This window comes from Rhinolophus hipposideros (assembly GCF_964194185.1).
Source record: "Rhinolophus hipposideros genome assembly, chromosome: 24".
Lineage (NCBI taxonomy): Eukaryota > Metazoa > Chordata > Mammalia > Chiroptera > Rhinolophidae > Rhinolophus > Rhinolophus hipposideros.
Window position 1 is genome coordinate 22345611 of NC_138070.1, and position 24180 is coordinate 22369790.

General features: G+C 54.2%; 2 protein-coding genes across 3 annotated transcripts in view; one reads left to right on the forward strand and one right to left on the reverse strand.

The window, feature by feature from the left end:
• UBE2L3 (ubiquitin conjugating enzyme E2 L3) overlaps positions 1–13315 on the reverse strand; it is a 56954-nt gene extending 43639 nt beyond the window's left edge. The window contains exons 1-2 of one of the 2 annotated variants that reach the window (XM_081037323.1): positions 13137–13315; positions 3212–3388 (exon numbers count right to left, since the gene is read on the reverse strand). In XM_081037323.1, the coding sequence (XP_080893449.1) occupies positions 3212–3376 (165 nt within the window). In that variant the 5' untranslated portion in view covers positions 3377–3388; positions 13137–13315. The remainder of the gene's footprint in view (positions 1–3211; positions 3389–13136) is intronic. The other variant, XM_081037322.1, reaches the window with a different exon arrangement.
• Positions 11802–16745, forward strand: LOC308492395 (RIMS-binding protein 3A-like; the record flags this gene model as incomplete). Its single annotated transcript, XM_081037321.1, has 1 exon — positions 11802–16745. The coding sequence occupies one exon, from the start codon at positions 11802–11804 to the stop codon at positions 16743–16745; it is 4944 nt and encodes a 1647-aa protein (XP_080893447.1).
• Positions 16746–24180: the final 7435 nt, after the last annotated feature.

Below are 24180 nucleotides of genomic sequence, written 5' to 3' on the forward strand. Positions count from 1 at the left end.
AATAATGTATTTTACACACTAACAGTCAGTCATTGTTACAAAGAAATCTGATTCTGAGTTCAGTCCTGGAAAACAGCTTTTAGGAAATCTAAAGTTCTTTAAGATGTAATACGTTTTATTATTCAACATCTGTTTACTTTTCAACATCAAAAATCCTTTTTATTATTTCTGCCCCATGTATTGATCAATCTGCATCAATCTTTTTTTGTTGTTGTTTAAACTAACCAGGTTTAAATATAGAATCTCAGAGACAATAATCAGCATCATGTAAGCAGCATTCCCCCTACTGAATTGACAGAATTTCCATCTCAAGGAATGACATACTCTTCCATGCATCCTTGGAATAAGAAAGAAGTCAGTGTGACAAAGCCCATAGATCTTGGGATTTGGAACCGGGGAGTTTTAGCAACTCATCTCTCCCCACTCAATCCTGCTACTCACCTTAGGCAACACTCAAACTAAGCCTCATAGTTTTCTCATTTGTGAAAATTATTTCTCAATTAAAATGACAGTACACTCACTAACTTTGTTATTGAAAAGAAAGAACTTACATAAATGATCTAGTACCTAATAAGTACTATTACATATTTTTTCTAAGCTCCAATTTTTTTGAAACACACATACACAAAAAATTAAAAAACCATAGTAACTCCCCTCTCAGACTCCTGGGAGCCCAGGAAACCCAAAGTGGGTCAACTGGCTAGACTAGGGGGACACCAGGATGAATTAGGCCAAGATCCTTGCCCTTGAGGAAGTCAGAACCAGGTAGGAAAGACAAGTGCAACACAAATCAGATTGTGACAAGTGCTCAAAGAGAAACATAAAGAAAGTGCTGTGGTCACACAAAGGAGGAAACAACTCATCTGAAGGGGGATGGGGGAAAGCTTCACAGAGTAACTGGCATTGTAGTTGAACCTGGGACTTCCCCGGAAGGGAGAGGTGAGGAGAACACAGCCTTTCTCAGGTAGAGCAAACAGCATGTGCAAAGGGAGACTACATAGCAAGTAAGAGCGGGGACTTTGAAGTCAGAACTGAGATCACAGCTCACTCTCTCCCTACCTAGCTAGGAAAACTTGGGCAAGTCAACGAATCACTCTGCATTCCATTTCATCATCTACAAAACGGGAATAATAGTGTCTACTTCACAGGGAATAAACGTGATCATGAATGTGAAGTACTGAGCTGCACAGAGTAAAAGTGCAAATAAAGAAAGAATAGTAGTATTAGTTAAGGTAGATACTGTGATTAGGAGCAAGGGTAGTGGGAAACCAAGGGGCAGGAAGGGAGGCTGAACAGATTACTTTCCGCCAAGCTAAGAAGGGTCTTGCATACCAAGTAAGAAGTTAGGGTTAACTGCTGAGGAGGACAGGACCACAGCGGTTTTCAATAGGAGTCAAAAGACTAAATATTGACTTTAGAAAAAGAATTCTGGGCCAGCCAGGTGGCTCACGCGGTTAGAGCTCCATGCTCCTAACTTCGAAGGCGGCGGGTTCGATTCCCACATGGGCCAGTGGGCTCTCAACCACAAGGTTGCCGGTTCCAGTCCGCAAGGGATGGTGGGCTGCGCCCCCTGCAACTAAGACTGAAAGGACAACAACTTGAAGCTGAGCTGCGCCCTCCACAACTAAGAGTGAAAGGACAGCACCTTGACTTGGAAAAAAGTCCTGGAAGTACACACGGTTCCCCAATAAAGTCCTGTTCCCCTTCCCCAATTATATCTTAAAAAAAAAATCTGGTATCCCTGAAGGGGAATCAGAGACGGGGGGAGGGCACCTGAGACATACCGGTATGAATTCAAGTAAGTTGTTCTCTAAGGTTAGGAAGGAAGGCACACACAAGAAATCTCTCTAAAGTAAAACTCACAAGGCTTAATGGGTGATAGCATTTGGGGAGTAGAGTAGGGAAATAAGTGAGTAACAGTAATTTTAAGTGAATAACAGTCCCTTCATCTGCATGACTAGGTGAATGGTGGTGTCACTGACAGAGAAGAGATACAGAGAGGTCTGGAGTCTGCTGACTGTCCTTCTGTGCACACTTCCAATCCAGTTTTTTGAAGTTAAACGTCGTCTCCCGCCCTTAGTGAACAAAACAAAGGAAATGTTCCCCGAGAGGGAGAGGACCAGGAGGGAGGGCCCAGGAGCTGTGACTCCAAGTTCAATGTCCAGTGCTACCAAGCACTGCTCTGCCCAGGAGGAACCCCAGCGCTTCATCTCCCCATCAGGAAACCAGCTTCTGGGCCTTTTTTATTTCGGGCGCGGTGCTGCCGGGCAGCCCACTCACAAATGTTGGCGAGGTCGGTTCCGGAGGACGCCGGCAAACACACTCGAGAAAGAACTAAACCAGTTGAGCATCTGTGTTCCTCATCAAAGGAGCCAATTAGGAAGAAGACACCCTACTGCATTCAAGATACAAAGTACCAAGTTATATTTATAAACTTTAGCTGGTTTTGAGTCCAACGGCTGAAGCCAACCCCCACCCCTTCAAAAATGGCACTCTGCCTCATCAGGGAAAGGAGACTGGTATGACTAAGTGGTGGGTAGGCAAGGAGACGGGGAAGGAGAACCGCGCCGCGACCGGCGCCGACTCCACGCCTTCCTGGAGTTGGAACTTGCCCGTTTGTGACTCTGCAGTCACAAGGCGACAGTTTGCTTAGACCCAGAGCGATTTCAAGCGACCCATCAAACACTGACCTAACTTTTTCGTCTCCCGGCCTCCTCCTTCCTTCCCCAGTCTAAACCTCCCGGCCTCCCCGTCCGCGGCGGGCGGAGCGGGGCTCCGGGCCCGGCGCGCTGCAGCTCAGGGCGGGGCGGCTCCGCGGCGCGGGATCCCGGCCGGGGCTCCAGCGCTCGGGCCTTCCCCGCGGGCGCCCGGTTTAGGGCCCCCCGGTCGAGGCCCCCGATCAACGCCGCTCCCGGCTGGGAGGCGGCCGCCGCGAGGAAAGGGACCCGGTCGGGCTCTGGGCGGAGTGGACGCCCCCGGGCGGGCCGAGGGGCCGGCGGCGGCTACCAGCGCGGCCTGGAGCTCCCGCCCAGGCTGAGGCCTAGACGGCCCCGTTAGCTCCCTCTGCCCGCGCACGTCCCGGCGGGGCAGCGGGGCCACTCACGGTGGGAGACCAGGTGCCGGCGCCCAGAGGAGCCCGGGCCGGCCGCGGGGGCCCCGAGCTCGGGACGCCGCCCCCGGCCCGGCCGGCGCTGGAGAATGGCTTTTTTACCTTCATCAGCCTCCTGCTGGCCGCCATCTTGGATCTGGTGCTGCTGCTTTCCCAGTGTGCATCGCGGCCGGCCGGGCGGCTGAGTCCGTGCACTTCCTGGAGAGCGGGGGAGGGGCGGGCGGGTCGCACCGGACGTGCAAAGCGCCTACTGTGTGCCGGCCACATTGCTGGGAAGCCCTGGATGAAAAAAGCAGGTAGAGACCCTGCCTTTACAGGGTGTCCGATCGATGCCAGTTACAAACAGTGCCTGGCACATAGTAGGTGCACAATAAATATTGGTTGCATAAGATTGTTGAATAACCAGGATTATTTCAGTACTGATGAGAGCTGTGAAGAAAAGAAAACTGGGGGCCCGCCAGGTGGCTCAGGCGGTTGGAACTCCCTCCTCCTAACTGAAGGCTGCCGGTTGGATTCCCACATGGACCATTGGGCTCTCAACCACAAAGTTGTCAGTTCAATTCCTGGACTCCCACAAGGGATGGTGGGCAGTGCCCCCTGCAACTAACAACGACAACTGGACCTGGAGCTGAGCTGCGCCCTCCACAACTAAGATTGAAAGGGCAACAACTTGACTTGGGGAAAAAAAGACCTGGAAGTACACACTGTTCCCCAATAAAGTCCTGTAAAAGAAAAAAAGAAAGAAAAGAAAAGGAAAGGAAAGAAAAGAAAACTGGGTGATAGGAAAGTGACTGGGGGGACCTACTTTTCATGTGGAAGCCAGGGGAGCCTCACTGAGGAAATAGTATAAATAATAGCTAACGCTTGTTACCAGTAATAGCCCCATTTCAAAAGCATGGATAAGTCCAATGATCTGCCCAAGTTCATGTAGCCAGCTAGGAGCAGAGACCAACTCCTGTCCACAGCCAACACTGGGACCTGAAGGATGGGAAGGAGCAGCTGCAAGGCTTAGAGGAGAACGTTTCAAGTAGGGGAAATGACACTGGCAAATACCATAAGACCGTCTGAGTGGTAGGTGGACAGAACGGAGTAAGAAGGATTAGAGAGAGTGAGGGAGGCTAGTGACAGACTGTGGAGAGCCTTGTAGGAACCAGAGGGATTTGACTTTTCTTCTAGGACTATGTGCTGTGAGAGCCCCTGGATAGATGTGGGTAGCTACCAAATAGACAGATGCACATGTTTAAGGGGAGTTCTCTGACTGGACAATGGAAAAATGGAGGTAGGTAGGAGGATAAGAAGGGGAGGAAGGGCCTTTTGGAGGCCTGTTGCAGCTATTCAGGCAAAGAGGTGATGGTGCTTTGGACCTCAGATGGCAGTGCAGGCAAAGAGAAGGATACAGCTTCAGAACACATTTAGGCCTTGTGAAGGTGCTTTTCTCCATTCTAACATGAAAGGAGAGAGGAAAAGCACACTGGAAAATATATAGCCTGGAATAGAGCTGGCCTCCCAACCAGTGCCCTGGAAGCCCAGGCTTGACATCAGAGGAAGAGGGGTAGAGACTAGGTAATCCTTAAGTAATCAAGGACCCTGTCTGCCTTTTATCTCCCCCAGGGCCAGCACACAGTGGATGCTCAATAAACATTTGGCAAATCTATGAGGGATTCCATCAGCCAGCTCCGTAGAGTCATGGGAGACTTGGAAGACTGGCCGGGGACTGACTCCATGGTCCTACTGTGTGCACTAGGCCCAGTGCTTAGTGGGCCCACGTCAAAGGAAAAAACGCAGCTTCATTGGGAACTCCTTTCCCCTATGGAGAACTACAGAGGGAAAGGGATCCTGCCTTGAAGAATTCCAAGCCAGTTGAGGAAACACAATGCATACTCGACCTTGACGTGCTAAACTGGGAATAGAGGCTGGGGTTGGGAGAGGCCAAGTGCTGAGAACTAGCCTTGGCTGTGGCATCTTCCTGCACCCTCACCACTACCCTGCAAGATGGCTCCCTTGTATCCACTTTGCAGGTAGAGAACCGAGGCCCTGAGCAGCGCACAGGAAATATACCCAGTCCCAGTGGAAAGCTGCCTGGTCTTTGAGGCCCTTCTCCTGCTCTGGCTTCTGGTCACACCAGCTCCTCCCTCCACTCAGCTAATCCTCTTCATTCAGCCCTGACCTTTTCATGCCACCTCCCAGAGCCTCCCATCAAAAGTGGCTTTTTCCTCCTCTTCCTCCTCCTCCTGGATTCCAGGCCCTTCTGCTCAAACTTACCACATGCTGCTCTTTCCTCCAATCAGCACAGGGTCCCGGGTGCTCACCTGCTATGTTCACAAAGGAAGATACAAAGGTGGCCTCTGCCCTTGAGGGGCTGGAAGCATCCTGGGAAGGCACCATAGAAAACCACAGAAGGTAGGAGGATTTGGTGAGGTGTAGGCACTCAGAGAGGGGGCCTGACAGAGGCCAGAGGCAGGGCCAGGGCCAGGGGAGTACTTGAGCAGGACAGAGGACAAGAGACATTGCAGGGAAAAGAAAGTGCCTTTGCTAAGGTAGGGGCTGACAATGGACACTCGTGCTCAATAAGGCTGACTATGTGCCTGGCACTGGGTGCTGGACATTTGCACCCACCACTGAGTTCATTGGCACCCCAGAGCAATGCTAAGATGTTCTATTTCACAGGTGATGAAACAGAGGCCCTGAGAGAATGGCTCACCTGGCATCACCCAGCTAGGAAAGGGGGCTCCAGGAGGTAGACCCCAATCTGGTCCATGCTGGTGAGGCTCTGCCTTGATCTTCCTTTCCTGGCCCAAAGCCTCATGTCCTGCATCCCTCCCTTCCCATAACCAGTGCGCCATCCACACCACACCTCCTGCCTGTGATGCCTTTTTCACTCCTTCCCTCCGGTGCCTCATCCATCTGGCAAGTGCTAGTCATTCTTAAGGACTCAACTTATCACACTCACTCGCTTGAGAAACTTGACAACCCGCTGTATGGTGGGCTCCCAGAAGTGCAAAATGCACAAGCATTGACTTGCCCCAAATGCCCTCTGAGGTTGGAACTATTATCAATCCTATTTACAGTAAGAAACTGAGGGGTCAATCAACTTTCTTTCAGCTACCCAGCAGGTTAGAGGCTTGAGCCCAAGTCTGCTCTTGGACTGTGACGGGTAAACCAAGGTCTGACGCAAAAGTCTCCCTCCCTTCCTCCTTCTCTCCCTCCTTCTGTTCTATCCTATCTTCCTCGCTCCCTCCTTCCTTCCTCCCTTCAGCAAACACCGTTGGAGGTTCTCTCTGTTTGAAGCATAAAAAAATTAACATGGTGCCTGGCTCCCACCCCACCCTGACCAGATTGAGCACTCAAAAAGCATTTGATAGGGCCGGCCCGGTGGCTCAGGCAGTTAGAGCTCCATGCTCCTAACTCCGAAGGCTGCCAGTTCGATTCCCACATGGGCCAGTGGGCTCTCAACCACAAGGTTGCCAGTTCAGTTCCTCGAGTCCCACAAGGGATCGTGGGCTGCGCCCCCTGCAATTAGAAACGGCAACTGTACCTGGAGCTGAGCCGCGCCCTCCACAACCAAGATTGAAAGGACAACAAGTTGACTTGGAAAAAAAGGCCTGGAAGTACACACTGTTCCCCAATAAAGTCCTGTTCCCCTTCCCCAATAAAATCTTTAAAAAAAAAAAAAAGCATTTGATAAAGAACTGTCCTCTGATCCAGAGCAATAGCCAAATGACTGGACAAAGTCATTTGGCAAGGCCTCATGCTTCAGGCTGCAGAGGAAGGAAGGTGATTTAAATAGGTCCAGAGGGGAGAGAAGTAGAGACGGCAGAAGAGGAAAGATAGATCTGTCCTGGCAACAGTGGGTAGCTGGAACACCATGATGCTGCCAACAGCAACAGGGTTCTCGGGAAGAAGCAGCCATTTGTCCGAGGGCTTAGGGGTTACAATTACACTCCGGCTGTCACAGCCACTGGGCTAGGCTATATGGCACCAGTTCAGAGCCCAGACGTGGGTCACACAGGCCTAGGTATAAATACTTGTGTGACCCTGGGCAGTTTCCTCATCTAGAGAGGATAGAGACAACCTCCCTGGCTATGACGAAGGGACAAGGCATGTAAAATACATGCCTTTGGGCATAGTAGGTGCTTGGTTTGCAGTGGACAGGTGGGAGCAGGCTGGCCACCCACAGAGGCACATGCCCAAATTGCTTTGCCAGGGCTTCCAGGGCAAGAGACCAGCCCAGAAGGCCAGGGGCCTTGGTCCGAGAGCTGGAAGCTGGCACACACTGCCCGTCCCTGCTCAGCAACATGTAGACCATCCAGAGTAGGCTGCAGGGCCCTCACCAAGGCCAGGCAAGCTCTGCAAACCTCAGGACTTGGGTAGCAAAGCTGAAACATGGCTGGGCTAGACGGAAAGAGATGTGAACCGGATTACCCAGGATTCCAGACCCCATCACTACATGGCCCAAACAAAGGTCATAGGCTGGTGCTGGGGCAGCGGCTGCATGGACTACAGGGCTGGTGATGTGGGAGTGAATCAGATGTAAAAGGGGCAAGTGCCTTCTCTCTGGGGTAGTGGACTGCAGACTGCGGGGGCAGCATGTGTGCATATAATACATAGAAGGGTCTCTAACCCAGAGGTTTTCAAACTTGTTTCTAGCAGTGCACCTCTTTAAAACACTATTAAACCGAAGTCCTCCTTAGAAACTGATAAATGACAATAATAAGTGGCTGTGTCCTACTGAAGTAGTAGGGGCAGTGTCTCCCCTTCAGGTCCTGGAATATCTTTTCCAACCCCAATGGTCCTATCGTATTTTCCAGGAACCCTAGAACCCTAAGGAATCCAGTTTGAAAACCACTCATGTAATCCATCCCTTTCATGTTATGGGCAAGAAAGTCGAGACCCAAAGAATGCAGCAATATGGTGAGCTAATGTCGGTCTCTACTCTTCTTAAGCTCAGAATTGATGGGAGTGACAGGCAGGTCACTGGACAATCAGTGTACAACATGACCAGTGTGAGGATGGCAGAAGCCCGGCACTGGGGAAGGCCTGGTTTGCTCATCCACTCAGCCATATGTAGAATGCCTCTGACATGCCATGGGTGGTGCCATCACGGATAGCTCCTGGATGGTGACTGTGGGGTTCACAGAGACTTACCCCAGAGTCCTCCGCTTTGGCGGGCTGCCTGCTCTCCTGACCTGTTGGATGCCCTGCTCCAGGCTGCAGCAGGACAGCGGGCTGTGAAGTCCCACCCACCATCCTGAAGTGACAACATAGCTCTGCCATCGCTGCCCATGTGCCCTGGCAAGCCACTCGCTCCCACTGAGACCTATGTCCTCCTATGACAAACAGAGCTGTAGTGAGTATTCCGTGAAGACATCCTCCCCATGGCTACCATGTGCAGTGGCCTAGCACCAGTTCAAGGGTAAGGCCATTCGTGCATCTTGCCAACCACCCCACCCCACATTCACCTCACCTCTCAAAGAGAACATTTGGAGTTAAAATTCCCTGTGTTCTTGCAACTCACCACTGCCCAAAGGCAGCTCCTATGGCATACCAGTGGCTCGGGGGGACCTGGTTTGAGAAATATGAGTATAGCAAAAAAGGTGGGGCCCACAGGGCCGCAGGCTGAATAAACATAGCACCTGCTTCTTTGAGCCTCGGTTTTCCCATCTGTAAGATGGGGCCATTCCCTGTCCATCTACCTGAGAAACTGACTGTGCATGTGAGAGGGCCTGTCTGTCTTGCACCAGGAGCAACTGGGGAAGGTCAATCACAGAAGAGAGGCTGTTGCAGAAGGGAAATTCACTAGGAAGGGTTATATAGGTGGCTCATGGCCAGACAGCCATCCTCAGAGCAGCAGAGCCTGAGTTGTGAGAGGCCTCGGGTGCTGCCCAGGCCAGGCCAACACCATAGAGAGAAGCAAAGGCGTCTCTAATGTGAAAACAACATTAAGGTCTGGATGCAAATGGCCAGGTAGCAGACACCCATCCCCATCTCTCAGGAACCACTTGGTGCCTGGACAGGAAGGGCAGGGAGGAGCCAGATTTAAGTAGGGTTCCTGAGCTCCTAACCACACAGGTGGCCAGGCTGAGAGAAGCTGTGTGTGTGTGTGTGTGTGTGTGTGTGTGCGCACGCGTGTGTGTGCACGCGCGCACACGTGTATGTGTTTCATAGCTGGGGACCCCATCACCATCTTTGCTGAGGCCAGACCCTCATTCCTAGCCCAAGTTGAGGCCTCTGTCCAAGGCCGATGGGCAGCCTGGAGCCCGCGGCCCCAGCCCTTGCTTCCAGGTGGTGCCTGAATATGGGAGGTAGGCAGGCCAGGTGGCCAGGTTGGGCAGTGCCCTTCATGTCCTTCCTGCCTACCTGGCCCTGGCTCCCCCTCCTTTCTGGGGAGGGACTTTTCACTTACACTTCCCCTCAGCCTACACTGGGCAGCGACACAAATGTGTATCAGACATGTCCTTGCTCCAAAGGGAGAGGTGCCAGGTGGGGGTGATCAGGGATGTAAAGTCCTGGAGAGCCCAGGTCCAGCCTGAAGAGTCACGGAAGGGTTACTGGAGGAGGAACTGTTAAGCTAAGGCTAAAGGACAAGACAGGATTAGTAACAGGTGAGTGGACAAACCAGGGGTTTTGTGGGACTAATGAGCCAGATCATCTTGAGCAGAACTCTTAATCCACTGGGGCTTGAGACTCCTCATCTATTAGATAATGTATGGCAAGCGCTTAGCATGGCACATAGTAGGTGCTTGGTTTGCAGTGGACATTGCTATTTTTTTGTTAGGCAATGCTGTCATCCCAGGCAAGGGAACCACACATGCAAAAAGACCCAGAGGCATTTGAGCCAGGTATATTCTTCAGACCCCTGGAAGAAGCTTGTGAGGGTCCAGACCAAGCCCTGGATGGGAAGATGAGAACTCACCCAGACTTTGGTATACCTCCTACAGCACACCCATCCCTCAGCGGAGACAACCTTGGTGTCCCTCCAACCTTGGGAGGCAGGTACTGCCAATATACTCATTGTGTAGAAGCTGACAGAGGGGAAGTAACCAGCCATAGGTCACTCAGCCAAAAAGTGGCAGAGTCTAGATGGAAACTCAGGTCCCTGAGTTTTCCCATCTGCCATGAGTCATCCAAAGTGAGTCCAGAAAGCACAGAGAATGCCTGTGCTGCCTCCATCATGGCAGCCCTGCCTGAACTCAGCCAAATCCCTGCCTTGCAGCCTCAGTTTCTCTAGCCACCAAAGGGGACAAGGATTAAAATTAGTGAGCTGCCAACCAGAGACTTGCTCTGTTCTGGGCACTGTGTGTTCTCACTTCATCGAAACCTCACAAACAGAAGAAATGGATGCTCAGAGAGGTCAGGGAACTCTGGAAGGTCACACAGCCCAGAAAGGGGCTATGTTATTGGCTGATTTTACAGATGAGGACATGGAAGGGGCACACGAAGCTGAAGGACTGTTTTGACTCCAGAGGTCCTCCAGCCCTAACCATCTAATCACACTACCCTTTGGAGAGCCATGAAAAGTTCTCTAGTCTTGCTTTCTCCAGGGAGATGGTGTGGGGAACCAGATGGACCCATAGGGACCTCTGGCTTTACCTTTTGGAGAAGCAGGCAGCCCTGGGCACTCCTGAGCCAGACCAAAGGGCAGCCCCATTCTCTCACCTCCTTCCCTGACTCTCCAACTGGTCGGCACCCCACTCAGGGTTCTTCTTGACCCTCTCTCCTTCTGCAGATGCAGAATGTGACTCTCCCTTGGGAAAAACACTGGGAAGGGATCTTCACAGCTGCGACCCTGATATTGGGTAAATAGAGTCAGAATGCTGATGGACCCTGGAGGCAGAATTTTGCAGTGTTTAATTCTCACCTACTTCTGGGCTGTGTTACCATGGAGATGCCTGTATCTCTCAGGGCATCCTTCCAGAATGATTGTAAAAATGAACCAAGAAAACACAGGTCAGGGCTTTGGTCCTTGAAGAAGCCCTACTCGGGTCTCAGCTGGTACCATAACCAGGATACAGTCTCAGAACTTCCAATCTATAAAACGGGCATAAGAAGTTTAAATAGATAATGTACGCAAGTGCTTAGCACCAAGGAGTCCTTGGAAGGGTAGGCACAGTGAGAGTGCAGGCACCAGAGTCACCCTGCCCTAGCTGGGGGCCAAGGGCCCACCCCCAAGTTTGGGCATATCTTGTGGTTTTCAGCCACCTAGACTAAATACACCGCCTGAACTCATGGCAGGGCCAGGCTGGGTCTGCTTACACCCCATCTGTAATTTTGACCCATACAGGGAGCCCCTTTCTCCAGGCAGCAGAGCAGCCTGGCTTCCCACCCTCCGGTTGGCCTGAAAGGTATTGTACAGCGTATGGGACCCTGCGGTGGGTCGCAAGGGACATGGTGCCAAGAACAGGGAAAGGCCTGGGGCCAGAGAGACCCTTAGGCATCCTGGGAAGGACAAGGGCTGGGTTGAGCAGGGGTGTCAAGAGCCCAGCCCAGCTTAGGCAACCTGGAGAGGAGTGAGGGCTGGTGCACCCGCGGCAGGGGGTGGGGGAACACGCCCAGAAGCGGAAGGGGCACGCGGAGACCCCCAGGAGAGCCGGAAGGGGCGCGCGGGGCGGTTGGTCTACGCCAGGGCGGTGGCCGTTGCCGAGCGGTGGCCTGGGCCAGGCGAGGTCAGGCGTCTGGCCGGGCCGCGGCCACCATGACCAGGGACTCGCCCAACCCTTCGGGTGGCAGCCGCGCGACACCCAAAAAGCTGGCTAGTCCGGGGCCGGCGGCAGGGATGCTGGAGGAGCAGAGGCGGGAGCTGGAGAAGCTGCGGGCCGAACTGGAGGCGGAGCGAGCACGCGGGCTGGCTGAGCGGCGGCGCTTCGCGGCCCAGGCACGCCAGCTGCGGGAGGCGGCCGAGCGGGAGCGGCAGCAGCTGGTTGACCATCTGCGCTCCAAGTGGGAAGCACAGCGCTGTCGGGAGCTGCGGCAGCTGCAGGAGGAGGTGCTGCGGGAGCGAGAGGCCGAGATCCGGCAGCTGCTGCGTTGGAAAGAGGCCGAGATGCGGCAGCTGCAGCAGCTGCTGCACCGCGAGCGCGACGGCGTGGTGCGCCAGGCCCGGGATCTGCAGCGCCAGCTGGCCGAGGAGCTGGTAAACCGCGGCTACTGCGGCCGCGCGGGGGAACCCGAAGTCGCCGCCGCGCAGTGTCGCTGTCGCCTGCAAGAAGTGCTGGCGCAACTTCGCTGGGAGACCGACGGCGAGCAAGCCTCACGCATCCGCCACCTGCAGGCGGCGCTCGATGTAGAGCGCCAGCTCTTCCTCAAGTACATCCTAGAGCACTTCCGCTGGCACCCCGCTTTGTCCCAGACCCCCGACCCTCAGGCTGTGCATTTTTCGGAAGAGCCACACCTTAAGACTCCCTGCGAGTCTCACCGACCCCCAAAGTCCGCCTGTCGACTCGAATCCTTTGACAGCCTGAACGCCCGCGTCCGCGTGCGCTCCGGCTCCCTTGACCTGGTACCGGCGGCATGCTCCAAGTCCCCAGACAGCCTGCTCCCCACGCGCGCCAGCTCCCTCGATTCCCTGGCACTAGCGCGTTCCCACTCGCTCGACAGCACCGCGAGTCTCCCCAAAGCCCCCGAATCCGAGGAGCGAGCTTCCTCCTCTCCAGACACCTGCATCCTGGGCTCCCCGAGCCCTTCGCCGCCGCCGCCGTCACCACCACCACCACCACCATCAGAGCACAGGGAACTTAGCGACCCGCCAGGAGGAGAAGACTCCGGGAGCCAGCCCTGCGAGACCCTGACCCTCTCGCCGCTGAGCCTGGACTACCACGAACTGGTGAAGCAGAACTCGGAACTGTCCGAGGCGTTGCAGGTGCTGGCGCGGCGCTGCTCTGGCCTGCACGCAGAGAACATGCAGTTGAGGCGCGCAAGCTTCCCAGACAAGGTGGACGAGAAGGTGAAGCGGCTCAAGGTGAAGCACGCGGAGCTGACCGGCCTGGCGCGGCGCCTAGAGGACCGGGCCCGCAAACTGCAAGAAACCAACCTGCGGGCCGTGAGTGCGCCTGTGCCCGGCGAGAGTTGCGCTGACCTGGAGCTGTGCCAGGCTTTCGCCCGCCAGCGCTCTCGAGACTTGTCGGAGCAGGCGAGTGCGCTGCTGGCCAAGGACAAGCAGATCGAAGAGCTGCAGCAAGAGTGTCACTTGCTGCAGGCGCTCGTCGCCTCGGGCCTGGGCAGCTCCCCGCACTCTAGTGGGGGCGCGGCTAGCGCCCTGTGGCTCAACGTCAGCGACTTGGACCGGCTGCAGCGCGAGTCCCAGCGGGAGGTGCTGCGCTTGCAGAGGCAGTTGACTTTACAGCTGGCCACCCGCAGCGCCCCGGAGGAGGCTGGTGGCCAGAAACCCCACTGCGAGGAGGCGCGGCGCCAGGTACAGGCGCTGGAGCGCGAGTTGGGCGAGCGGCGGCGCGAGTGCGAGGAGCTGGGCGCGCAGGCGGCGGAAGCGCGGCGGCGGGACGAGAAGGCCCAGGAGCAGCTGCAGGCGGCGCTACGTGAGGGCGCCTGGTTGGCCAAGGAGAACGCGCGGCTGCAGGCCCAGGCAAACTGGTCGCGGAAAGTGGCGGCCGAGAACAACGACGTGCGCGGGCAGCTGGGCCGCGCGTGTCAGGAGCGCGACGCGGCGGGCTTTCTGGCGGAGCAGCTGCTGCAGCAGGCGGCGCACGGGCAGGACAGGGAGCAACAGCTGCAGCATGACCTGCAGAAGGCCCTGCGTGATCTCCAGGCTGCCCAGGAGGAGATGCGGGTGCCACAGTGTCAGCCAGGTCACCCTCCCCTGGAATCCCGGAAGGCCCCCGAAGCCCCGGATTCCCAAGGTAGGAGTAGCAGAAAGATCAAGTTCCAGCCAGGGCCTGAAGACCAAGCATCCTCACAGATCTCCAGCAGAGACAAACAGGAGAAGAAGGAAACCTCTCTGTCGGAGAGCCAAGTTTCCCTTGGGAAGCCAGTCAGTGACCCCCAAGTGCCAGACAGAGTCCGAGTTGGCCAACCTCTGGACTCCAGGCCCCAGGCCAAGGAAACCAGCTCCGAGTCAAACTCCTCCTCTGAGGTGGAGTCCACGTGTGTCACCGTACCATCTTGCCCCACTCTGGTCATAGACACGACCAGTGAAGAGGAGGATCTGGACCCCGAAAGTGTGTCCTCCACCCTGGAAGTGGGTAACTCAGAGGCCCCTGCCATACCGAAGCTCAAGATCTTCCTGGTTCGATACAGCTACAACCCATTTGAGGGGCCCAACGAGCATCCTGAGAGTGAGCTGCCCCTCACTGCTGGGGATTACATATATATCTTTGGGGACATGGATGAGGATGGTTTCTATGAAGGGGAGCTGGAGGATGGCCGGAGGGGCCTGGTGCCCTCCAACCTGGTGGAGCAGATTCCAGACAATGACATCCTTGGCTGCCTGTCCCCCGAGTCCCCTGACCTTGGCCCCTCTCGACTCCCAACTGGGCAGGGCAAAGCTTTAAAGGAAGATTTTGGTCACAGCTTATTGCCTGGGAAAGCTCAGGGAGCTGTGCAAAGGATGGGGAGGGCAGTCTCCAAGACAGAAGTGGCAATACAGCTCTCAGATACCAAGACAGAAGACGGCTGGCTGGACTCATTGCAGAGTGTGGAGGAACAGGGCCTCTCTAGACCCCTTCTGGGAGACAGAGCGGTCCTTTGTGTGGCCCCCAAGCAACTACACTTGCAGAATGTTGCAGCTACATTGGCTGAGATCACCTGGGTCTACAGCAGCAGCAGGCACCCCCATATGGTGTACCTTAATGACCAGGAGCATGCCCTGACCCCAGCAGGTGTGAGCAGCTACGTCTTCCACAACCTGCATCCCAATACACGGTACCAAGTGCAGGTGGAGGTGCGGCTGCCATGGGACTCGCTGCAGGTGCTCTGGGAAACCATGTCCTCCACCATCACCTTTGACACACCTGTGGCAGGACCCCCTGACCCTCCACTGGACGTGCTGGTGGAGCGCCACACCTCACCAGGGCTTCTGGTGGTCAGCTGGCTCCCAGTGACCATCAATTCTGCTGGGTCCTCCAACGGAGTCCAGGTCACTGGCTATGCTGTGTATGCTGATGGGCTTAAGGTTGCGGAGGTCACTGATGCCACTGCTGGGAGCACCCTGTTGGAATCATCCCAGCTCCAGCTGTCCCTCATGTGCCAGAAGGTCTCGGTGAGAACCATGTCACTTTGTGGTGAGTCCCTGGACTCAGTCCCGGCTCAGATCCCTCATGACTGTTTTACCTGTCACCTGGTGCCGGAGAACTCTCCCTTTAGCTACACCTGTGGTGACCCATCCGCCTCCAGAGTCACCTTCCCCAAATGCCCTCAGAGACTGGCACTGGCTCCTCTAAATGCCAAGGCCAGTCCCCACACGCCCAGAAACTGTGGGGAGCCCCAGGCCGAGTTCCTAGAAGCATTCCCTGAAGAACCCCCAAAGAGGTGCCCCCCAATGCCCAATTTGAGTTCAGATGGAGAATGTCCAAGTGTAGGGGCTGGCAGCCAAGCCCAGGCATCCACAGAGGCCTGGGAGGTGTGCAGAAAGGAACTGTGCTTTCAGAAGAGTCTCCAGAACTCCAGGCCACTTCTGCCCAGTGGTAAGTCTGGGGGAGAAAAAGACCACTACCGGCACATGGGCACCAGCCAAAGCTCTGCTCTGGGAGTTGTCCATCTGTCCCCTGAGTGTGGGCCCCAGAGAGAACCATGTCAGGAGAAGGCTGCCCTTGAGAAGATCCTTAGGCAAAAGCAAGATGCCCAAGTAGTCACCCCTCCCAAGCTGAGCGCCAGCCAACAATACGTGTCTGACTTCCATGACACTTTGCAGGAGGAGGAGGCAGTGTGCTTCTGTCCATGGGGCACAGAGAAGCAAGAGCAGAGAAGGGAGCTTAGGACCCAGGGCGGGCAAGGTCAGGCTCTGGGCGGCAAGAGAGAGGACGAGCTCCATGAACCCAGCTTGGCGCTTTGCTCAGCTCCATCCAGCAAAGTTATTAAGTCATCCAGGGGCAGCCCCCCACTGCTGGGGAGAGGTATGGACACTCCGGTTAGGGTCTTTGTGGCCCTCTTTGATTATGACCCCCTTACTATGTCTGCCAACCCTGCGGTTGCAAAGGAGGAGTTAGCCTTCCAGAAAGGACAGTTGCTGAGAGTGTGGGGTTCTCAGGACCCACGTGGCTTCTACCATGGCGAATGCAATGGACAAGTGGGAAACATCCCTGGGCACCTGGTGGCTGAGGCAGAGGTGGGCATGGAGCAGACTAACAGGAAATGGCATTTGCTGGCACAAAGGCACATGCCTTCTATGGCCCACCTTGATGACTTCGGGGGGCTCACCAGCCCCCAGGGCTCCTTCCCCATGCCCCAAGGGAACCCCAGGAGGCCCCCACTGAGGACTCCAACAACCATGATGGCAATTCTGGACTATGACCCCAAGGATGGGCAAGTAGGGGGCCCGGTGAAGAGCAAGCTGTCGCTGAAGTCAGGAGATGTAGTCAGAGTCTACGGGCCTGTGGATGAAAAGGGATTCTATTATGGGGAGTCAGGTGGCCAGCGAGGCCTGGTCCCAGCCCACCTCCTGGATCACATGTCTTTCCATGGAGAGTGAGCAAGGCTACTCGTGGGGGTAGTGGCCTCTGGCCACCCATGCCCCACCAGAGAAGCAAGCACTTGGACCCCTCCACAAGCACCCCTCCTCACCTTTGTGAGCACCACTGTGTGAAACGGATGGCAGTCTTCAGGCGTCCCCTAACTTCTGAGAGCAACAGGGCTTAAGTCTGCACTGAGCTGTTTCCAAAAGAAAACAGGACAAGCAGCCCCTAGGATGTGACAGGCTGGTTCAGACTTGGTGGTAACAGATATTTTGAGAAGTGCCTTTTTGTACTCAGTATGTGTTTTCTTTAGGAGGTTAACATTAGTCATCCATTACCTTGTATGAGTCTCAAGAAAAGCCTGCCTCTTTAAAAAAAAGTGACCAGAATGTTATTTTTCTATGTTCAACCCCTCATTAAAATATTGGTAGAAAAAAGAAAAAGAATATTTGAGAAGTGAAAGCACAACCAAAGGAAACATCAGCCTGCTTCTCTTCTCCCTCTTCTGTTCAGGGGACCTGCAAAGGCTGCAGACATGTTTTCCTAGCTGGGAGGGGGAGGGCACCCCCTTGCTCTTTAGGGGGTTGCAGCACAGGGTCTGTTGGCAGGGCTGCCACAGGACCAGCTAAGAGCCAAGGCTACAGGACTCTCAAGGAATTCCCTGCCAGCGGGCTATGTGTTCCTTTGTGGAGGGTGGGGTCACTGTCTTCCAGCTGGAGATCCCTTTGCCTAGTGCTTTTTTGGGTGTATTTTGGCCATATTTACCCACATTGACCCCGTTTTACAGACGAGCCTCTGACGCTCAGGAGGCCCCCTCAGGTTCCACAGCTCCAGAGCTACTTCCTCCCTTGGTCTTCTGGGGCTCACCCTCTAGGAGAATGGGGATGAGGAGTGGTCTTCATCCTTCTCAGCTTCTGTTTGATGTCCCTTTGTTTCTCCAAGTCCAACAATGATGTCAGAGGAAGGGCATCACCTTCCTGAATGCAGGAGGAAATTACTGGAAGCATTCCTGCACAGACTTGGAACCATGAGCATGTTCTTCGGGGAGTTGGTGAATTGGGTTCAGAGGGTTCCACCACGCTGTCCCAGGGCTGAAGGTGGGAACAGGGAAGGTGCAGGCCCCGGGGATGTCTCAACTTGACACACTGCTGTCTTACCCACAAAGAACACAGGAACCAATGAGGCAGCTGCGGTATGTACACACACATTTACCACTCGGGAGCAGAAGGATGAGGAAGAGGAAACCCTCCTCCCCATCCACTGAGAGCCGTGCTCATTCCCTCAGGCTCACAACCACCCATTTTAGTGTGAACATAGGCTCAGAAGGCTCTGCGGCTGGCCTGAGTAGGCAACCCAGACCAGCTCGCAACTTTTTTAAATTGTCATAAAATACATATAACATAACATTGACCATCTCAACCATTTTTAAGTGAATACTTCAATAGTGTGAATACATGTGCATTGTTGTGCAACCAATCTCCAGAACACTATTCATCTTGTAAAACTGAAACTCTGTACCCATTAAATAACAACAACCATTCTCCTTGATCCTCAACCCCTGTAACCTCTAATTTATTTTCTGTCCCTATGAGTTTGACTACTCTAGGGACCTCATATAAGTGAAATCATGCAGTAAATTTGTCTTTTTATGTCTGACTTATCCACTTAGCACAATATCCTCAAGTTTCATCCATGTTGTAGCAAGTGTCAGAATTTCATCCTTTTGTTTTAAAGGAGGGTGCAGCTCACAGTGGCCCATGCAGGGATCAAGCCGGCAACCTTGGTGTTATTAGCACCACGCTCTAACCAACTGAGCTAACCGGCCACCCTGAGAATTTCATTTTTTTAAAGGCTAAATAATATTCCATTGTATGGACGTACCACATTTTGTTTATCCATTCATCAATCCATGGACACTTGGGTTGCTTCTACTTTTTTGGCTGTTGTGAATAATGCTGCTATGAACATGAGTGTGCAAGTATTTCTTCCCAGCTTTCACAGTTTTTCAAACCATCAGATCCCTGTGAACTCACAACCCAAAATGGAACCTGAGGACCAGGAGCAATAGCAAAACTGCTCCTGCAAGAGAGCCTGGCCCCTCTCAGCTCCTGGGCACTGGGTTGGAGGTCGTGGTGCCCACGGGCTTAGAGGTGGGGATAAATATGGTTCCGGCACACAGGAAGAGCAACAACAATTTAGCAAGAGAATAGAAACTTTAATCCATGCGTTTTCAAAACTGAATACAATAACTCCGTAAGAACCACAAATGCAATCCAACAGGAATTATGCTAGCCACATTGCTCCACCACTTTTAATTTAACTTCACATCCATCAGCTAAGACTGCTCTTTTTTTCCAACAGCTGCAGGATAGTCTATGGCTATGAAGTAGCACTCCCATCCTTCACTCCAGCCCCCCCACCCTGCTTTATTTTTCTCTCTAGCCCTCATCCACACCTGGTATGTTACCTAAGATTTTTCTTTTTATTTTATCCCCCTTCTTCCTCCTCCACCTCCCCACTCCGGTTCAAGCCATTGTTTCTCAGTCTAGTTGTGTAGGACACAGCTCCCTGGCCCATGCTGGTGTTATGAGCCTTGCGTTCCCTTGCAGCTGAGAGAGCTGGTCACCGGTCCTCGGTCGGCCGCTCACAGTAGCTCATGTCAGCTCTCACCAGCTGCTGGCCACTCACGATGGCTGCCTGCCACTCATGGCAGCACACGGTAGCCCACAGCAGCACTCAGCAGCCCGCAGCAGCTCACGCCAACCTCTGGCTGCTCGTGGCAGCCCAGCTCCAGGGAGAGCTGTTTTCAGCTCACTGGCCCACATGGGAATCGAACCTTAGACCTTGGCGTTAGAAGCATGGCACTCCAGCTACCTGAGCGACTGGGCCGGCCCCTTACTTATGGTTTTTCTGTTGTTCTACCCCCACAGCTATCCCTCTGCCAGAATGTAAGCCCTCCAAAGAAGGGACCTCTTTGGCTTCTTCATTGCCCACCACATAGTAGGTCCTTAATAAATGTATGCTGAAGTTTTTGACCATCCCCTGTATGTGACCCCTATGCTGGACCCCAGACACTGGCCTGCACTCCAGGCATTTACACCATGTACTGGGCTGTTTCACCCACTAGAATCCTGTGCAACAGAGGAAGGCTTTGTAGGAACAGCAGAAGCAAAGGCCCTGAGCATGAGAATAATGAGTGATTGCACATTTTGGGAAGCTCGGGGAGCAGTGGCACAGGAAGAAAGAAAGGGACTGGGGATAGTTGCCCACCAGCTGGTAGGGTCCCTTTCTGGAAGGGTTTCAAAGTGCGTGCCCTGGAGCTTCTTCATGTTGCCACTAGGGAGCAGCCTGGGTGCACTGAGGGTTGCTCTGCAGGAACTGCACCTTGGGAGAGCCAGAGCAGCCTGGTCCCACACTTGCCTGCTCAGACCCGGAGCCCCAATTCCATGGTGAGCAGGAAATGTCTCTTTGACTCTGCAGGCCTGGGATTCAGGCCCTATCCAGCCCTGTTTTTCTCCCTTCCCGCTCCCCAAAGCACCTTGGGGAACCCTTCCCCCCCAACCATATACCCATAAGGGACATTTTTTTAGGGGAATGGAGACCAGTATCTGGCTTGGCGAGTCTGAAACCCAGCCACAGGAAAGCCTCCCTCTTCACTCTTCTTGCATACCCATGCCTGCAAATCCTATTTCCCCCAAGGCCATGGGAGGTTTTGGTGAACGAATAAAGAAGCTGAAGGCCTGGTGGCCTGTGGGAAGCAGAGCCACCGAATGAGTGGTGGAGTAGTGGTACTTTGGAACCCAGCCAACTGGGTCCGAGCCCTGGCCTGCCAGCTGAGAGGCCTCTTTGAGCTTGTTTCCTCATCTGTGGTGGGGCTGGGTGTGTGGGGGTGTGTTTTGAGCAGATCTGGTGTGCAGAGAGCACTTGGCCCAGGGGCAGGACCCAAAGGAGCGCTAAGAAAGCTGGTGAGGGCATAGGAGGCAGGAGTCCAGGGCAGGGGCTAATGGTTCTGGGTCCAGTCTGCCTCTCCCAAGGGGTCTGAGAACCTGAAGACTTTGATCAGGGGCAAGGGGAGGCCACGCAGGTCTAGTGAGGTGGGCTGGCTGGGAAGGAGTGAATGGCTGGTCATTGCCTGCACTGGGCCCCTCCCCAACTGACCAGATTACCTGGAGCCTGGAGGCCCAAAGCCTGTCCAGGCCTGCCCAGGAGGGGACTGAGGGATGGGCAGCCCAGCTGGCCAGTGGGCAGAGGAGCCTACAGAGTGGTCAAAGAAGAAGCAGAGAGTTCTGGAGTGAGCGTCACTGAGCCTGACCTGGCACTGTCCACTTCTGCCCAGGTGACTCTTGTCAGGGCAGGTCTCAGCACCATACCAGCCCTCCCCTAATAGAGAAGAGACTTTCAGTCATTTCTCAACGTTTCCTGCTCTCACTCTCCACATGTAGGACTGGTTAGTCAGTTTTGCAAACCAAGACCCAGAGACCCTGTGGCAGGAGCAAAAGCAGCCTCCACAAAAGTACGTAGCATGAAGATGGCCCAGTGGCTCTTCCCAGCCTTTCCCATGGCCTGTCCTGCCAGAGTACCCCAAGACTAGACTATCTGTCCCCCTCTACCTCTGTGTTTTTAAAACCTAAGGTTAACTGATCAATTTCAGAGTCATTATATGAAATCTGCGTTCACAAGAACACAACATGTAAGACACAAGTTAGCAAGAGAATAGAAAAAGCTCAGATTCCATCTTTTGGTCACACCTCCTCTCCCTGTCTCAGCCCCATGGAGGTCAGATTTGGAGGATGGGTAGGGGCGTATGAGAGGTCACGGGTTCCACGTAAGGTAGAACAATGCTGAGTCAACTCCAGGCTTGTGAAACCAAGCAAATTGCCGGGTGGAGCTGACCCTAAGAACCTGGACATGAAGTGTTCCTAGGGTTCCACACTTGCACCACTGACACCCCTCCTTGCCCTCACAGTTCCAGCCAGCCTCTGGGCTGTCCCTGTCCCTGGCGTTTAGAGTCTGCAATGGGTCTGTTCTGGGCTGGGATGCCCTATATTTAGAGGTTCCCTCTCTCAAAAACCTTAGCCTCTGATATCTGTCTATAGGTGTGTATACCCTGCTGTGCCCCAAACTTCCAGGGAAATGCCCTTTAAATCCTTCAATAACTAACCACCTGACTGGCTGCGCCCACTTGGCTGGACCTCCAGGACATGGACTTCAGCCTGGGGGACCCCATTGGCCACACCCCTTTGGTTAGGGTGTTTGGCTAGAGGGTGCCCCCTGGGAGGTTGGCCCCTCCTGCTCAGTCCAAGAGTGGGGTGCGAGCTGGCTCTGAATCCTGGACCACCCACTTCCTGGTTGGGTGACCTCAGGCAGTTCCTTGACTCAGCCTCAATTTCTTCCCTAAAATTGGCCTTCCGGCTGCCCTGCCCCTTCAGCCAGCTCACTCTAAGGTGTCCTTCAAAAGTGCCCTCCTTCCTATCTTGGGAAGCCCTCCCCATCACGCCCTGCCCTCACTGGATTTAGCTGCTCCTCCCATGTCCATGGGCAGCCCCCAGGCATAGTCCCCGTGCCCTGGAATTACTCATTTACTCTGCTCCCTCTCTCTCCCAACAGAGTGTGTCTTACTCCACGTTGCACACTCAGTGCAGACCCTGGTGTGGACCTGGTGTGGAGCAGTCCTCAGGGTTTGTGTGCTGGCATGTTCACTTCTAACTTAGGAAAGGCACCGACTGGCTTGTGACTGAGATGCCCAAGAAAGGGTTGGCCTGCGGCTCTAGATGGCTGCATTTCCCACTGAGAACTGACCTTTGCAAGCCCTCACCATGTGCCTTAGCTCACGTACTGCCCACGTACTGCCCACGGCAACCCTACCCAGATGGTGTAATTATTTCCCCCTTGTACAGATGGAGAAACTCAGGCTCAGAGAGGGGAGGTCATTCATCAAGGTTGTTCAGTGAGTTGGTGGCAGAGCCTGGGTCTGAACCCAGGTGTGTCCCTTTGCCCCTTGCCCTTATCTGAAGGATTCCAGCCTGGGGGCAGGGCCTGGGTCTAGGGAGGAGGCCAGAGGGAGGGAGAGTCAGGAATTCAAATTGAGAGAGCTGGTAGGTGGAGGGCAGGCTGGAGGCACTGGGAGTGGCCAGCAGTTCGGGCTTGGGCAACAGGGTGCTCTGTAGAGCTATACTGGGTGGAGGGGGGGCCATGGGGCAAGTACAGACCTGCTGAGTCAGAGATGCCCCAGGGTCTTCAGGACAGGCACCTGGAAGGTGGCTCTGGGCTGGGGCCAGTGAAATCACCCCAGGGTGGTAGTAGGCCAAGGGGTTGAATTTGGTGCTGAGGCCCCACCCCAAGACCATTGGGATTTCAGGAGAAAGAGGCCTCAGAGAGGGCAGGGGGCCACCTCTTCTAGAAGGAGGGAGTAGTCAACCTCCACAAGGTCAAGAAAGATAAGGGCAGCTGGGCCCAGCCTCCCTTGTGACTGTGACCAGAGAGGATTCTGTCCCAGTCCAGGGGCTTGCTGGTATCCTGATCATGAGGTAGCTAGCCCTTTTCCCCATTGCCCTAGGAAGCCCCGCTGGGCCCTGGTGATGGGGAAAGGCTCCCAAAAGAAAACTGGAAAGCTGGAATTTGGAAAATCCAAGGCCCGCAGGGGCCATTCCCACTCTCTGGCTATAGGAGCAGAGCCCCCAGGAGCTTCTCCGTGTCCCAGGATCCTGTGGCCCAACCGGAAATGAGGGGTCTACAGATATGGCTATCAGCCCCATTTGGTAGGTGGGAAAACTAAGGCTGACAGAGGTCAGTTCAGGAGCAGCTGACTGGTCAGGGTCACAGCCAGGATGTAGATCTCTCTGTGGCTTCCCCCGGAAACAGTCCTGCAAGCCAACACCTCCATTCCGCCCATCTCAGAGCCATGGCTGGACCCCCTCCTTTATCCATTCACATGGGCCAGGTGCTGTTCAGATGCGGGGGCCATAGCATCCTGCAGACGGACCCCAGAACAGACCTTGATAATGTGGCAGGGGAGGAAACCAAAGGGCACTTTGGGGCTTGACCAGGAGCAGGGGGCCCAGGGCCTGGGGGAGCTTTCCACCAAGCAGGTGGCAAGCAAAGCTTCCCAAGAAAGGGAGGACTCCGTAAGGCATTTATTTTCCTTTACTTCATAATTGTTTTTCTAAAAAATAGCAAAAGTAATACATAGACATAATAACTCCAATCATAAAAGTAGCTGAGTTAAGTATGAAGTGTCGTTTCTCACCTCTCCTCCATGCCCCTCTTCCTGCCCCAGCTTTCTGTAGGAATATATAAGCATATATAGGAATGGAAGCAGGTATTGAATTTCTAAAAACCATAAATGTAATTACATTGTCCATGCTTTTCTGCATTTTGCTTCTTCCACTTAGCATAACGTCTCGGTCTACTTAGTAAACCGTTTACTCTTTGCCTGTCTGCCTGGTGACAGTG